The sequence below is a fragment of the Pantherophis guttatus genome, chromosome 3 (assembly GCF_059756535.1).
Source record: "Pantherophis guttatus breed Tessera chromosome 3, ASM5975653v1, whole genome shotgun sequence".
In the NCBI taxonomy this organism is placed as follows: domain Eukaryota; kingdom Metazoa; phylum Chordata; class Lepidosauria; order Squamata; family Colubridae; genus Pantherophis; species Pantherophis guttatus.
The window spans coordinates 47530772-47546267 of NC_142065.1; the positions used below are offsets into that span (position 1 = coordinate 47530772).

At 36.9% G+C, this 15496-nt stretch overlaps 1 protein-coding gene across 8 annotated transcripts in view; it reads right to left on the reverse strand.

Moving 5' to 3' along the window:
* SOX13 (SRY-box transcription factor 13) overlaps positions 1-15496 on the reverse strand; it is a 62249-nt gene that overhangs the window by 10067 nt on the left and 36686 nt on the right. For 5 of the 8 annotated variants that reach the window (XM_034414503.3, XM_034414502.3, XM_034414501.3 and 2 more), the window contains exons 2-12: positions 12425-12632; positions 11957-12062; positions 10591-10677; positions 9666-9838; positions 8014-8082; positions 7242-7356; positions 5283-5365; positions 5047-5197; positions 3455-3564; positions 1427-1523; positions 991-1134 (exon numbers count right to left, since the gene is read on the reverse strand). In XM_034414503.3, coding sequence (XP_034270394.3) covers positions 991-1134; positions 1427-1523; positions 3455-3564; positions 5047-5197; positions 5283-5365; positions 7242-7356; positions 8014-8082; positions 9666-9838; positions 10591-10677; positions 11957-12062; positions 12425-12631 — 1342 coding nt within the window. In that variant the 5' untranslated portion in view covers position 12632. The remainder of the gene's footprint in view (positions 1-990; positions 1135-1426; positions 1524-3454; positions 3565-5046; positions 5198-5282; positions 5366-7241; positions 7357-8013; positions 8083-9665; positions 9839-10590; positions 10678-11956; positions 12063-12424; positions 12633-15496) is intronic. The other 3 variants (XM_087889486.1, XM_034414500.3, XM_087889487.1) reach the window with 1 other exon arrangement.

A 15496-nucleotide genomic window follows, 5' to 3' on the forward strand; every position in this document is an offset into this window, starting at 1 on the left:
ACAGGCCCATTTTGGCACATTCAACAAAGTTTGGTTTAGTATGATCTCTGAATTTAACTATTCTTTCATTTAATTTCCATCTTCTTTGTGGCCTTAGATACATCTTATGTCTTTATCACATGGGCCTATTTTGCAACTAATCATCCTTTCTTCCTAGTTATCATAAATTCTGAAGATAATTCTGAAGTTTAGGGAAAATTATGAGGTATGTTTGCAGATTCTATCAAATTTACACCTCTAGTTATGACCAAACCCTGAAGTAAATAATAACCCCTGTTGCAAAATTGTGCATTTCAGAACTCAGGCATAATCTAGGCATAGTGATTAGAGGAAAGACTATTCTCTATTTAAAAAATTCTTGTAAATTCCAGGTTCTCATACACTAAATCCTTGAACTGATATTAATAAAGAACTTCCTACTAGCCCAGAGCAAAGAATCTAAGCTTGACATCCCATTCCTAGACAGGAAGCTTTTTCACCTTTTCCCCTAATGACTAACAAAAACTCTAAACAACAAGATACAAAATAGGTTTGCAGCTCATTCTGGTAGGGAAAAAAGGCCTCCCTACTGAGCAAAGGAGCTCTGTTTAAGTTGCTATTTGAATTTTGGGGCAAGCAATGAATTTAACTTTGTGACTAAGACCTTGTCTAGCTTTCTCTTTAGTCTGAGGTTCATATCATTAAAAAAAGGTCCACAACCACAACTGTATAAATAGCACCCTGAGAAAAGGTTAGTCTTGGCTTCCTCTTTGTTGTGAGCTTAATTTTTTTTAAAACCTACATTCAACATCTGTTTTCCAGGTATAGAATCTGAAGAATCAGGCTATCATGATAGACAAAGCAAGAGAACTGTGCTTGGTCCCTCTACTGAAGCACACCACCCACTATTAAACTTTTGGAAATTGCCAGTAATTACAAGGGGCAATATGTTTCACAGAAGTATTAAAAGACATTAGAAAAAAGAACCAATTTACACATTTACACATTTACCTAGAATCTTACTGATGCTTGAATTGTGCATGTCTGGGAAAGCTTGCAAAATTTTACGTCTTTCATCCTTGGCCCACACCATAAAAGCATTCATGGGGCGCTTTATGTGATTGTTGTTTCTGGATTCGGGGAAATGTCGTGAGCCTGCCAAGAAAGGACCAAAAAACAGTTCATTAAACTGACCAGACTTGTGGGAGTTTGTGAATTCTGGAAATTGCAAATGGGGGTCATACATAGTAGAGTTGTCACGTCTGCTGTATACAAAAGCTGATTACCTATCAAATTTAGACCAGTCGTGAGGTTTTGGCACCATTAAAAAAATCCTAACTCAGCTACTCAACTACAGTTTTCATTTATTAAAGGAATCTTGCTTAGATTTTCTCTTCAAAATTCAACATTGGTGAAATTTGTGAGAAAAAGAAAAAAATGTCATTACCATCTCCTTCACATGTTAGTAGAGACTCATCCAGTCTGTGAAGAGACGACTCGTCCATCTGTTCTTTTCCAGGTGAGGAATCCAAATTGCTATGATCCTGAAAATACAGGGTTTTCTGCATCTTACCAAGGTAAGCAACATTAAAACTTACTACAGGAAGTCTTCGAATTACAATCATTCATTAGTGACTGTTCAAAGTTATAATGGCACCAAAAAAGTGACTTATGACTGTTTTCCATACTGAATGAACACTGCTGCATCCCCATGGTAATGTGATCAAAATTCCACTTGGCAACTGGGGTCATGTGATCACCTTTTTATTATTATTATTTATTATGCAATTTTCTTTGTTATATATAAAATTTCCATATCCACAATGGCAGTGTATTTTGTACTGACAGAACACAGTACACTGTGTCAGTACCCAGTATACTAACTGGGTACAATCTCTTTTAAATACAAATAATAAATCTTATAAACACAATAGCTATAACCATTATTCTCAAAATCTATTCACCATGATCTTCACATATCCTTATTAAACATTTTTTGTTATTTAATTAAACGCTGTGTTCGGTTTTGTCTATAATTAGTTAATATCAAGCATTATAAACATAATATAACCATCACATTTGTAACCATTATCGTCCAGGTCTATTAATCATAATGTTTACTTATCCTCATTATTCAAGATTCATTATTTAATTACACATTTATTTCATTTTTATTTTCATGTCCTCCTGAATTCTAAATTTCTTCTTCTATTTTCTAACCATTAATAAAATAATTCCCAAGTTAAAAAGTATTCTGTTTCCTGTATTCTGTGATCACCTTTTGAGCACTTCTGATAAGCAAAGTCAATGGGGAAGCCAGATTCACTCTACAACTGTTACCAACTTAACACCTGCAGTGATTCACTTAACAACTGTGGCAAGAAAAATCATTAAATGGGGCAAACTCACTTAATAACTGTCTCACTTTGTAATATTGGGCTAAATTGTGGTAAGTTGAGGACTACTTGTACCAATTACGTATTTATAGAAGGACTTAACCACCTTAAACCTAGATTTTTAAAATAAATTTTGCTATATATTAAATTATCAAAAGAAAATGGCCTTATATGATTTCCTAAAATAGGGCCTATATAGTCCAAATCTTCTGGACAGGGAATGATAAAAGAAAGACTACAGGTAACATTATCTGAACAAAAAGAATCTTGGAAATAAGGTATTTTATAATTACAGAAAAAAATGTTTCAACATGAAAAAGGAACAATTCAGCAAACATTCTGGAAAGCTTTTGTAAATAATACCTTAAAACAGAAGTCTAAGGAATAAAATGACTTTTGAATAGCTTTATGGAGTATTGTAATAGAACAAGTATTTTATGAACTTTAAGTTTAGACTTAAAATGTCAGAATATGGAGTTCTTTTTACTTTTAAAAGCATTTTTTCTACAACCTCTTCGGCTGAAGAGGTTGTAGAAAAAAAAAAGGCTTTAAAAGCCTCTGGCGATCCCAGCTGAGTTGGCTGATCATCAGAGGCTTCTAAAAGCATTTTTTTCTGCAACCTCTTAAGGTTGTAGAAAAAAATGCTTTTAAAAGTAAAAAAAAAAAAGTTGGCCACGCCCACCCAGTCACATTACCCTCCCCATCAAGCCATGCCCACAGAACTGGTAGTAACAAATTTTAGATTTCACCCCTGGTCAGGGATGTGTTGAATAAGAATTAGGAACTTATACATTTTATCCAATTATTACATTGTCTGAAATGCTACCCTAATATAAACCATGTCCAATTAGCTCATTTTTTAGAAAATCCTGAACTGAATTTTTTTGAAGGTCCATTCATTACTATTCATATCGCAGACAATGGCTCTCAAAAACCCAGATACCAGAGTTTTTTTTTAAATTGATGAACCGCTTTCATTAGATTCTTGATATTTTTCGTTCTTCAAAATTCTAATCTTCATTCAAAGCTTTGTGTCAAAGAAGGTATTCTTTCTTTTTAACAAAATCAATATCACTTACCTTAATGTATGGATGATTTGGAGAACCATCTATAGCTCTGCTTTGGTTGTGCAGAAGTTGCTGAGCATCTTGTATTGCTTTTGTTATAGCATCTCCTTCTCCAAGGAACCCTGATATTTAAAAAATACAACAGGTGATCAACTGATATTTAATATCTTCATGATGATCACCAGTGCAAAGAAAACTACTAAAACAAAGAAATAACACTTGGGCTGCCAAATCAAGGCTGCAAAAATCCAGACAACCGCTAGATGGCAGCAAAAAGCTACTACAGCACGGGTGTCAAACTTGCAGAGTCACGTTGCTGTCACATTGTGACATTTCATGATGTTTTTCCCATTTGCGGTGCTGGGATAGGCGTGGCCTGCGTGTGACGCATCCGGCCCGTGGGCCACCATTTTGACACCACTGAGCTACAGGAAATCACTGAGTTTGCTGCCATCACCCAGAATTTTATAGCCTGGTTACAATAGCTCTATCCTGCATTTTCCATAAGCATGCCTTGACTATAGCAATTTTTTTCCTCTAGCTTAAAGTTAATTTTCTTTTAGAATCAGTGATTACTTTTTTTTCTCATCAGAAAAAGAAATATTTATGGTGCAATCCTGTAATTCCTAGGATGATGATACATGAGTCCTATGTGAACTTCTACTTACATTACTGGCATGTGAAATCTGCAAGGAGGTTTTTCCTGAATGTCAGAGGTGATGTAGACTACTGTGGCTACTGGCAGTTGTCCATTGTTAGAAAATAGAAAGAAAAATAATTCCAGCCCTGAAACTTTTGTAATTGACTGCACTCCATCTGGAGACGACATGAGATTTTCAACACAAAAAAGACTTCAATTCTAATTAATAAAAGCCTGGAGGGCTCAAGAATTATGACTTTCCTTCTTCCGCATGACCAAAATTGCTGTGCTTGTTATCTTGTGCCTTCAGCTATCATGAAACAGCAGAATATGCATCTGAAAATATGCTACAATGTCTCTACAAATTCTGCACCACATTAAACTTCAGACTAGATTTACGCTTCTCTTCAAGAGTGCAATAAACTTATGTTCTCATTTGGAGTGATTAGAGTACTCTAAGTATCTGCTAACTTCATATTAAATCTAGGAGCCTTGAACTTTATAAATTGCAAATATTTCAAAATCATGGATATCCCAAAAGATGATCTAACACGTTAGATATCTTGATTTGGATATATGAGCACTCCTGCAACATGAAAGATTCTTGGTTGATCTACATCAAATTTGTCTCTCTTGATTTGTAGAAATTCTCCAAGTTTTCCCAGACATATTTGGAGATGTTGAGGACAAAATATTTTACATGCACAGTACATGCTTCTTCCTCTGAATTGGCAGTTTCTCTTCTTCCTTCAGCACTGGTGAATTCACAAGATAAAATCCCAAAAGGAATCTTGAGGAAAGCCGTATTCATCCCTTCCTAATCTAGGGATGTCAAGAATTCTTCCCCAAAGAAAAATCAAGAGCGTATGCTAATAAAGCACAGGTATTTCGTAACAAGTTTACAACGAGAAGTCAATCAAATATGCATTTCTTTTCCAACTCTAAATCAGAGGAACAGACCTACCCAAAGGAAGGCTGGGAGGGCTGGTCTGCAACTCTCGAGAAACACCACTGAGGGACTGACTGCTGCTAATCTTTAAATTAGGTGTGCTGGAGGCATTGGGGGGTTCAGAGCCTTTAGACTTTGCTGTTAAGTTCAATGGCTGTGAAGATTCCTGAAAACAAAATAGAGAAGGAAGATAGAAACATTTTTCTACAAGATTTGGAGACCTAAGGAAAAAGACAATTAAGAGGTTTTACCTGGATCTGTAGGTGGCCTGAGCTTGCAGGTCTCTTCAGTGCTGAAGGAGAGGGGCTATGAAGCAGCTGCATAGGATATTCCACTGTAGATTGTAAAGAAACAGAAGAATTGGAGATTGTGTACAATGTTAAACATAAACTGAGATCCTTATTATGTCAACAGTGAATCAAGAGGGAATCTGCTGTAAGTACAATGAAACTCAACCTGGAATAAAGTAAAGAGGCCAAATGTGTGCATCTGTCCCCAAACATGTAAAAAACATGTCCTGTTTGTACATTACAGCAACGGGTTTGGGGGCACCAATCATCAATTTAATAAAGTAGTGAATTGTTCTTAGTTCTATGGAATTAAGACTATTAGATGAGAGGGATTTAATTTAGTGATAGCTGACTTTTAATATTAGATTAAAAGGGATCTAAACGCAACTACTACGGTAAGACCAGGTATAACCAAATTTAACTCAGCTTTATTATAATTATATTCTATCTTGCAGTGAAATACAATACAAAACAGTACAATAATATTATATGTCATATGGTATAGTGGGTAAGATCAAATTTAGTGTAGTGGTTAAGGTATCAGGTTAGAAAACTGGGAAGTTGTGAGTTCTAGTCTGCCTTAAGCATAAAGCCAGATGGTTGACCTTGGACTAGTCACTTTCTCTCAACCCTAGAAAGAAGGCAATGGCAAACCAATTCTGAAAAACCTTGCCAAGAAAACTGCGGGACTTGTCCAGGCAGTTTTCTGAGAACTAGACACGATTGAATAATGGGCAAAAAGAAAAAATAACAAGACAGTATCAAAATTCATTACTGTACATTATTTCATGTTATAATAACAAAATAGAAATATTATTTTATATTGATTTTAACACACACTAATGAAAGGGAAGACCACTGATTTCTGCCCATCACCCTTCAATCTAGGTGGAACTTTATTGTTGTATACCGTGTTTCCCCCAAAATAAGACATCCCCTGATAATAAGTCCAATCGGGCTTTTGAGCGCATGGCAATAAGGCCAAGCGCTTATTTCATGGTTCAAAAAAATATAAGACAGGGTCTTATTTTTGGGAAAACACAGTAATAACACACAACAAAGCCTACAACAGGTTCCTTCTGCCCCTTTTTATACCCAATTGAGCCAAGCCAGGATTATCTTGAGTTTCTTTTTCATGACCTGTTTCCTCTCAGTATAAAGTTGCCACATACTTAATGGCGTGTGTATTTCTTCTTTAACATGATCTCCATACTACTCTATTTCTACTCGGCCAGTGAGAATGGTGCTATTGCCACAAAGAGCTTACAGTATGTCAAAAGAATCCGAAGCCCTTCTACCATAGGGTTACGGATGCTCCTATAGAAGGAGCAGTAGAGAAAAGCACAAGCCGATGTTTCTTTTATGCCTGCTACACAGTGGCAGAGTATTTTTCACTGAACAGAGTATTCTTCTATTTACCCTTGAGAACTGCTGAAAGGGGGATGTTAAAACCTGCATGGTTGAACATTTGGCAATACTTTAGGAGACGAAGCTGTTGGAAACAATCATGCTGGTTCTGTATTATGTAACCAAACTCCAGCTATTACATTTGCAGATTGTCTACCTTGATTTTCTTACAAATCCATGTTAATAAACCTTAGAAGAAAAGCCCATTTTGTAGTATTTTTCACTCTATCTTTCATTTCCAAGATACGTGGAAAGGCCCTATCAATATTGAAAGGTAAGGTTTGTGTGTTGAGGGGGGGATCAGTTTTAACCATTAAATACAGTATTCTGACTCCATTTTTATTGACTGAAACATTATAGAATTGATTCAACATAGATTCATGTAGTCTCATGGTTTTCAATGGCTGCAACTAATTGTGAATGCTCTCTCTTCCCATCCCAAGTCCACTGTATAAAAGCCTTGGGAAATCCATCATATTAATCAGAATTCCACTTTTCTTGGCCTTTTCATACCTGGCTTACACGGAATTGGCTGAATAGGAAGTGCCATCTGAGAATCTGGAGTGACAGGAAGAGGGTGGTGGTTGGGAGGAAAGGCTGGAATCATGACATAGGGCATATTGACCTGCTGAAAAGAGTAAGGGAAGTGGTGGACACAGAAATAGATATAGAGCATATGAAATTGTAACAATGCTACTTATCCAAACAGCCATTTTTCATATCCACTAGAGTCAGTAACAGAGATGTATATCACTTTCTCACTTCATACCCATATTACAGTATCAAATGTTAGGTACTTAATGTAAACATATTTAAGGAAATGCAAAACTTGTATTATTCATACTGCAGTGGAAGGAATACTGAAGTTTTTCATCAACTTGAAAAACATTCTTAGTATGTATTTCTTTGCTAAAAGTGAAAGGGGGGTGGGTGGGAATATGAATTGAAGGAGGACAGGATTGGCCCTTTACTCCCATATCAAGGCTTCAAGTCCAATCACATTTAGTCTGAACTAAATCCTAATGACTTCACCGGCACATGCTTCACAGTAAGGCACTGTGGATCTCAACCTCTTACATTTTGAAAAGCTACATTTAATTCATCATTATCAAGACAGCAATTGCTTCTATGTTAATTTCTGTACATCTAAGGGGGAAACAATCTGCATGTGGCACTATTACTCTTGTCTTGGCACTAAATCTTTTGTCTTCCAATTTTTAGGTGAATGCCTTCAATTAAGCCACGCTTTAGTCCTATTCCCCAAAGAAAATGAATAACATTGTACCTGGATCTGCTGCTGCAGCAAATTGATCTTGTGTTGTTGCTGGATAAGTTGTTGTTGTTGCTTGGCAATCTACAAGTAGGAAAGATGAGGTGGAACCAAGATCCATACTAACTGAACTACATACCTTAGGGCCACTTGGGCACAATGTTCACTTCTATAAAATAAAGGGAAAGCCACAATTCATGTGGCAAAAACAAGAACAGCTCATGTAAGCAGAACCTGAATGCACGGATGCAAGTGATAACAAGTGTTGTTTGGAAAAGCAAGACACTGGTGAAGGAATAACATATTTCCCATTTAGATTTCTCATCTATTTCTCCATCATTATTACATAGAATTCCAGTGATGAAATTACCATACTGAATAGTTGTAAGAAGGTGAATAAGCACATATTTGACCTATTAGTACCCAGACATACAAGTTATCGGAGTGCAGTGAAGTAAAACATTGTGCAGGTTACATCACAATTTGGCTTGAAAATATCAACAGTGTATAACTTTAAAGGAAGTTTGATGTCTCAGGCAGCATCCTAATATTAGTCTCATCCTAAACCTTAAGCTTTGTGGATGTATTTAAAATTATGGCTTGCTTTCATCTGTTAAGAGAAGTTGTAACTGGAGCAACAGCCCTATCCATTCCTCTCTGTTATTTCTGCACAATAAGACAGCAAAACATTTTATGAGCATTAAAAACTTGTTCAATTTACAGAATATCCCTGCAGCTTTCACTCTGAATATGCATATTTAGGATTTTATAATATCCTATTTATGTAGACTCTACACCAGTGGTGAAATGCTTTTTTTTTTTTTTTTTTTGCTACCAGTTCTGTGGGAGTGGCTTGGTGGGCGTGACTGGGTGGGTGTAGCCTTTTTTATTCTTTTTTTTATTTTTTTTTTAACTTTTTAAAGCATTTTTTACTACCTATTCACCTGAACCGGTAATAAAAAAATGCTTTAAAAAGTAACAAAAAGGTTCCAACAATCACAGCTGTGCTGCGCTCGCCCGAACCAATAGTTTTTATCACTACCGGTTCGCCTGAACAGGAGTGAACCAGTAGCATTCCACCCCTGCTCTACAGCCTGTTGCTTATTGACATACTACAATACACAATTGGTATTTTTTATGTCTTTAACTTTTGCAGCTAGAGGCTACGCTATATTTAATTGGGGGGGGGTGGCCTTCAAGAGCTACAGAGAAGGTGGGACATTAGTTTTCAGCCCTTGATTTTTTGGAGTTGTGGGGTGGGAAATTGAGTAAAGCAGGAATATTAAACTAGAAAAATTCCTGTTTCATATTATGAAAAAATCATGTCATAAAATTATCATTTACTACTAAAAATGAACAATATTATCTGAGAAGATTCTAAGGCCCACAAAAATGGCCACAGGTTTGTTTATTTATTTATTTATTTCGTTGCATTTCTATGCCGCCCAACTCCCAAGGGACTCTTCCCTGATATAAATATTTGTTCTATTTCTAAACCGTTTGCTTTTTCAGGCTGATTTGAGTTAGATATAGACCTATTAACTTATTTAGCTGTATTATATTCTATACAATTTGAAGTTCAAGTGCCAATCAGGAAACCTTCTGAAGACAAATCTCAAAGGCTAAGAAGGATAAATATAGCCACAAAGTAGTGTTTTATTACCTACCTGTTCTTGCTGTTGCCTGGCTAGCTCCATCTGTTGTTGCTGCTTCTCAAACAACATAGCGGCCATGTTCTTCTGCTCTGAATGGGCTGTCAGCAGCTGGTCCCTCAGGATAGACAGCTGGTTAATCATGACCAGCAGCTGTAATTCTTTCTCTGCCAAGCTTTCTTGGGTTCCTGGATCAAGCAAAAGAAATAGAGAAGAGATTAATAGTGAGGGAGGGAAGTAGTGAAATTTCATTCTGAAACATTAAGGTTGTCCTCTTAGTGGGTATCCTGCAAGTATTAAAAAATCTAGGGGATTTCCTTTGAGAACAAAGGAAAACAGGGGAGACCTGCTTTGCCAAGCCTTAGGTCTGACATAAAAAGTCATGCAACATGCACTTTACATTTGGAAATCCAGATCCTGGAGAGCGTAAAGAAAGAGGTGCTTGTGTAGATATAAGATGCTGTAGATCTACAGGATCCAAACCAGTTTATTTTTTTAGTTTTTATTGACAGATAATTGTACTCAAAGATGCACAGAATTGTGTATCAATTTGTTAAAAAGATGAATTCTCAATGTGGTTATGTGACTAGTTCAGCCTTTCTCATCCTGGTGCCTGGCAGATACTTTAGAATACAACTCCTAAATTCTAACTAGCACGCTGGATCAGAATGTAGGGATATGCCTGGAGAGTACAAAGTTGGGGGAAATTATAATAATATCATAATCTAATAATGGGAAACCACTTCTTGGATTGAACTGTTTTTTATCCTTTAGTAAATTCAGAATTCTCTGAATTCTGATGATATGAATTTAAAAATGTCTTGGCTTTGAATTTGGCTTAAATAAAGTAGAAAAAAGAAGGGTTTTAAATTCTAATTGGGTTAGTTTTCTCTGTTCTGGGCATTAACACATTCACAATTGAGCTAAACCTCTTGCTCACCTTTTACCTCTTTGGATTCCATAGGATTTTTCCCCAGAAGTCTCTCTTTCCATTCACTGGAAAGTAACTTCTCAATGGTCGGCATCACTGTTGTAAGAAAATATGACAGCCCCAATAAGTAGGTTTGCAATTGAGAAATATAATAGTTTTTTTAAAATATCATAATGCATAATAATAGAAATGAAGACTAGGTTGGCTGGTGGTGGATAATACTACAAGGACCGACCAAGATAATCAAGGAAATTGGTGGCTTTAATTAAGCATCTGATTAACTAAATTAAGCTTCTGAATGCAAAAACTGGGACGACACATACATTCCCCTGACTCCTGTAAATCTAGTGTTATTTAATTTATAACATTATAGTTACTTCTAATCTAATGGGATTGAGCAAACATAATCATTTAAAAATATTACACATTTTTCAAGGTAGCTATTTTGCAAAAATAATCATTTAAAAATTATCACGTTTCAATGTAGCTATTTTCATAAGCAGCAACCAAGAATCCACTCCAAGAATAAAAATTTATAAAGGTGTATTAGGAACTACATTTCTTTTTGGCAGGCTAGTTCTCTGCCTAATGTAACACTATACATCCTATTTGTACAACATTGCTTAATTTTGCAATTGGAGGATTTTAACTGGCGATATCATGGGCCAGTGTTGCAATAGTTTTAATTTTTTTTAATGTCACTGCTCATTGTGAAGTCCTTTTAGCCTCACCTACAAAAGAAAACTTCAAAATGCAAAGAACTGTGCTGACCCCAGAAGTGTGTACATGTCTGTATTAGGTTAAAGCAAAAAACAAAAAACAACCGTCCTTTTAAATTTACAGCTGACAGTATAAAGATCTGGCAAAAGATATTGTACAAAAAACTGTGTCCAGTTTTAATAGTTTTCTTCAGCACCAGGAGCAGACCTTTTGAATCTCAGTAGGACTTAATTGACTATTCAAGATCAAGCCACCCCCAACATACTTTGCATTATAACAGGAATTGCTCACAACAATATATTCTTCTTGGGAATGTCTCCCAGCTCCCCCTCTCTTAGTATGAGGATTGCAGCTAAATTCAGAGGGAATAGGGAAACCCATGATTGTTGCCAGATGATGTCATTGCCTTTATAAATAAAAAAGACATTTCATTCTCACCCCTCCCACCAGCCCAGCTCCACAACACTGCCAGAGTCTGAATATCATGGGCCTCGTGATCTCAAAGCAAGTACTCTACTACACAATTATGTCTCTTCCCAGCAAGTAAAAGAAGAAAAGCCCAAAAGAAAACAATCTGTAAATGGATGTGTATGGTTTTTGGTCTGGAAACCTCTTGTGCGGGAGAAATATCATGTCTGTAGAATGTCCTTCTTACCTTCTCTTAGATTTTTATTGAAATCCAATTTTTCCTGGTGGCTAACGGCAGGCTCGAGCACAGGGTTCCTGGAATCTAATGCCTTGTCCACTGGAGGTACAGATTCCTGAAAGATAGTGAGCCACTGTCAATCACCAGCACCCTGCAGGAAATTAAAAAGGGAAGGATAACAGATATGCTTATCTTCAGTCTTACTTTCAAGCAGGGTTTGTCCAAACAACCTCTAGAGTGTAGCAAAGGAGCTGCAGACCTGGCTGGTGACTTAGAGAGCTGATTTAACAGTTGAGGAGATCACTGAGGTTTCTCTCTTTCTCTCTCTCATTCTCTTTCTTTCTTTCTTTCTCTCTCTCACCCCCCACCCCTTTTCTCCTCAAAGTGCTTCACTTCCCTAAATTAAAAGTGACTGGGTCCCTTGGGAGTGACAAGGTATGCTTCATGTACACACGTGCCTGAGACAAGATGGCCCACCTGTGGGAGAATTAGGGGATCAACAAAGTCACCCAGTGGCAAGGGTGATTTACTGGGGCTGTTGGAGACAGGTGATGTGCAAGGAGCCTCCCCCTGAGTCAACTTGTAGTGGCTCTCGTTCTTTTCTTCTGTTTTAACGTTGCAGTTCACCATATTCCCAGCTCCATTAAGCTCCAGCTGAGGAGAGACAAGGCTCCTCATGGACATCCTGGACGACAAGGGAAACAAAATAAAGAGATTATGAAAATGTGTAAGAAAAGAAGGGCCATAAACTTCACTCACTTTAAAGAAAGACCAGTGTTCCAAATGTGAATCCAACCATAACAAGGTTTCAGGCAGGCTCAGAAATAATCAGATGGCTGTTACTTCCATTGAATCTTTTTAGACATCAACAGAACAGGACTCCAATTTGCATAGAGCATGAATATGTTAAATTATACATCTGCTTACTAATTAAATCTATCTTCTGTCTTACCTCCAGATTCCTTTAACTTCTCTATAAAACACAAGAAATTAGTAATTTGGGATCAGAAATAATGACTGCCCCAGGATCATCCAATGAACTTTCATGGCTGAAGGTCCATTTAAATTTGGGTTTCCCCAGTTCTAGCCCAATACATTCATCAGTAACCTATGCAAGCTCTCACACCACACTTGCTGCACAGGTTGAAATAATAATTAGAATTTCAAAGGACATAAAACAGCCTTCCATTAGCGAAGTTTGTAACAAAGTAATCTGTGTTCCTATATAGGATACTATCCAGACACTTAACTTTTGGGATGCATTTAGAAAGCCTCAAATATGTGATTTCCCATTTATACCTCAATTCCAGATTCGGCTTTGTTCTGGAAAGAGACTTATCCTTTATAAGAAGCCACCTCTTCATAACAGCCATTTATTAAATCAAGTGCAAGGTCAAATACCCCATAGGTATTTTATGCAGAGCAACAGACATGCAATATTTTTCCTGCACCAAGGCAAGAAAATCTTGCTCTGTACCCCTCAGAAGCAAAGCACTATTGTGCAGCCACACAATAATTTTCTAGTTCTAGAAAGACAAAACAGCAGAAGCACAAAGGTTTAGGGGGCAAAAGCAGCCATCATAACTGGCCAAGTGCCACCATCATTGCCACTTGGAGTTCTGGAAAAGCACAGGGCAGTAATTACATAACAAACAAAGCCTGTCTCAAGCTGTGAATTAATCAAACTGCTGAAAATAAAACCTTCCTCTCAGGAACTTCAGACAAAAGAAATGAAAACAACAGGGCTGGCTGGGTAATGAAAAGCCAGCACACTGAATGGGGGACAAAAGGAAGTTGAACAATAGGGTGTTGGACAAAAGCAATAAAGTAAAGGGAAGTGTGACAGCTGAACAATGAGGCACTGTGCACGCCAGAGTTTCTGATCTTAGCAGGCTTTTTTATCTCAGTTCCCTGCCCTTCTATGAACAAATCATTGTGCTTTTCAGGCTATTGGGTTTCCTTTGCCATTTGCTTTTTGGCTCCTGCAGCCATTCCGGTTAGAAGCCTATGCTTTTCCATTTTCAGTCCTGTGTGCCCCTATCCATGCTGCAGTCCACCATTGACCAAACAGATTCATCTTATGAAGACAAAAGGCATCCATGTGTTAGGGAGGCACACAGATAAGTGACAGTAATTCACCCCCCCCAAACATACGTCCAATAAGACATGCCAGCTGATTACTATAGCCTTTAGCTTTCTCTTGCTCTCTTTCTCTCTCTGGATGATAACAATATAGGTCTTTCTGCCTGTGGCATGATACTGTCAAAGGAGAGAATCTTGGTCTTTATTTGTCCCTATTGTTTTACCTTGTGCTCAGAAGACATGGCTAGGAGGATACAAGCATACTGGATTTTCTTGATGCAAAAAAAGGGCACTTCCAACTAGGATTTGGGGGGGGGGGTGTCGTTGCTTTAATTTATGGGTATCCAGAAGATTTAGACAGCATATCCAAATTCAAACAGCCAAATAATACAAGGAATTGCTATATGACTTTCATGTTGATTCCACAACTAAATAACACCGAATATGCAGTTATAGTATTTCCTGTGAAGCATTTTGCTTGTTTTTATCTATGTCCATATGCACACTTCCCATATATAAATCTTTCTGTGTACAATGGAGTTTACTTCAAGTTACACAGGGGCTGAACCTGCACATGCATAATAGGACATAAATATATAAGGAAAAATGATTAGAGAAGTTTAAAGAACAAAAGCAATGTAGTCTATTTATGATCATGGTAGAAACAAGGATGTTGTGTAAGAACAGAAAGGTATGGGAAGATGCCACATGCACCCCTCTTTATTAAAAAGAAGTAGATGCAACACATCCATCTGAAGAACCCCCAACAATGCAGGAATCAGGCATCTAGGCAATCTCATTGACGGATAACCCTGGAGGAGAGATTAAGCATTCATTTTCATAATTACTGCAGGAGAACAAATAAGAAATTTTGTGACAAAATATATTCTATATATACTCAAGAAACATGTTAATCTGTTATGGCCTTGTTAGCTATTTTTTTAAGAAAAAACTTGAGAAAGGTATCTCAAATCCTTGCCATAGGATTTATTGCAGTGTGACTTTTGTTTTGTTTTTTTTGCTTCCAGCATACAATGTTTTGAAGTGAAGTATCAATAAAAGTAAACTATATGAGGATTGATTACTCACAGAAACATGTTACTTAAGTAAATATAACATTTATAGGTTTATAAAGCTAAGCAAGAGAACCTGTTAACTACAATGTAATTCCAAAAGGAGAAAGAATCAAGTTTATGTGCATATAACACTTATGTTTCTAGTACAGCATATTTAGTATCTTGATAACTGCTCCTCGTCACCAGTGGTAACATTCATTAGTTCATTACGGTCATTCAGAATGGAATTGCTTCCTTAAAACACAGTGCTTCCCAAAGCATAGGCTATGGTTGTACAGAATGAGGTTCATGAAAGTTTTACTGTAATCCAATATATCCGGAAAGTGAAAAGTTGAGAAAAGCCAAAGCAAGGAGCATTATCATCTTTTATTGGCCTTATATGTATGGCAGA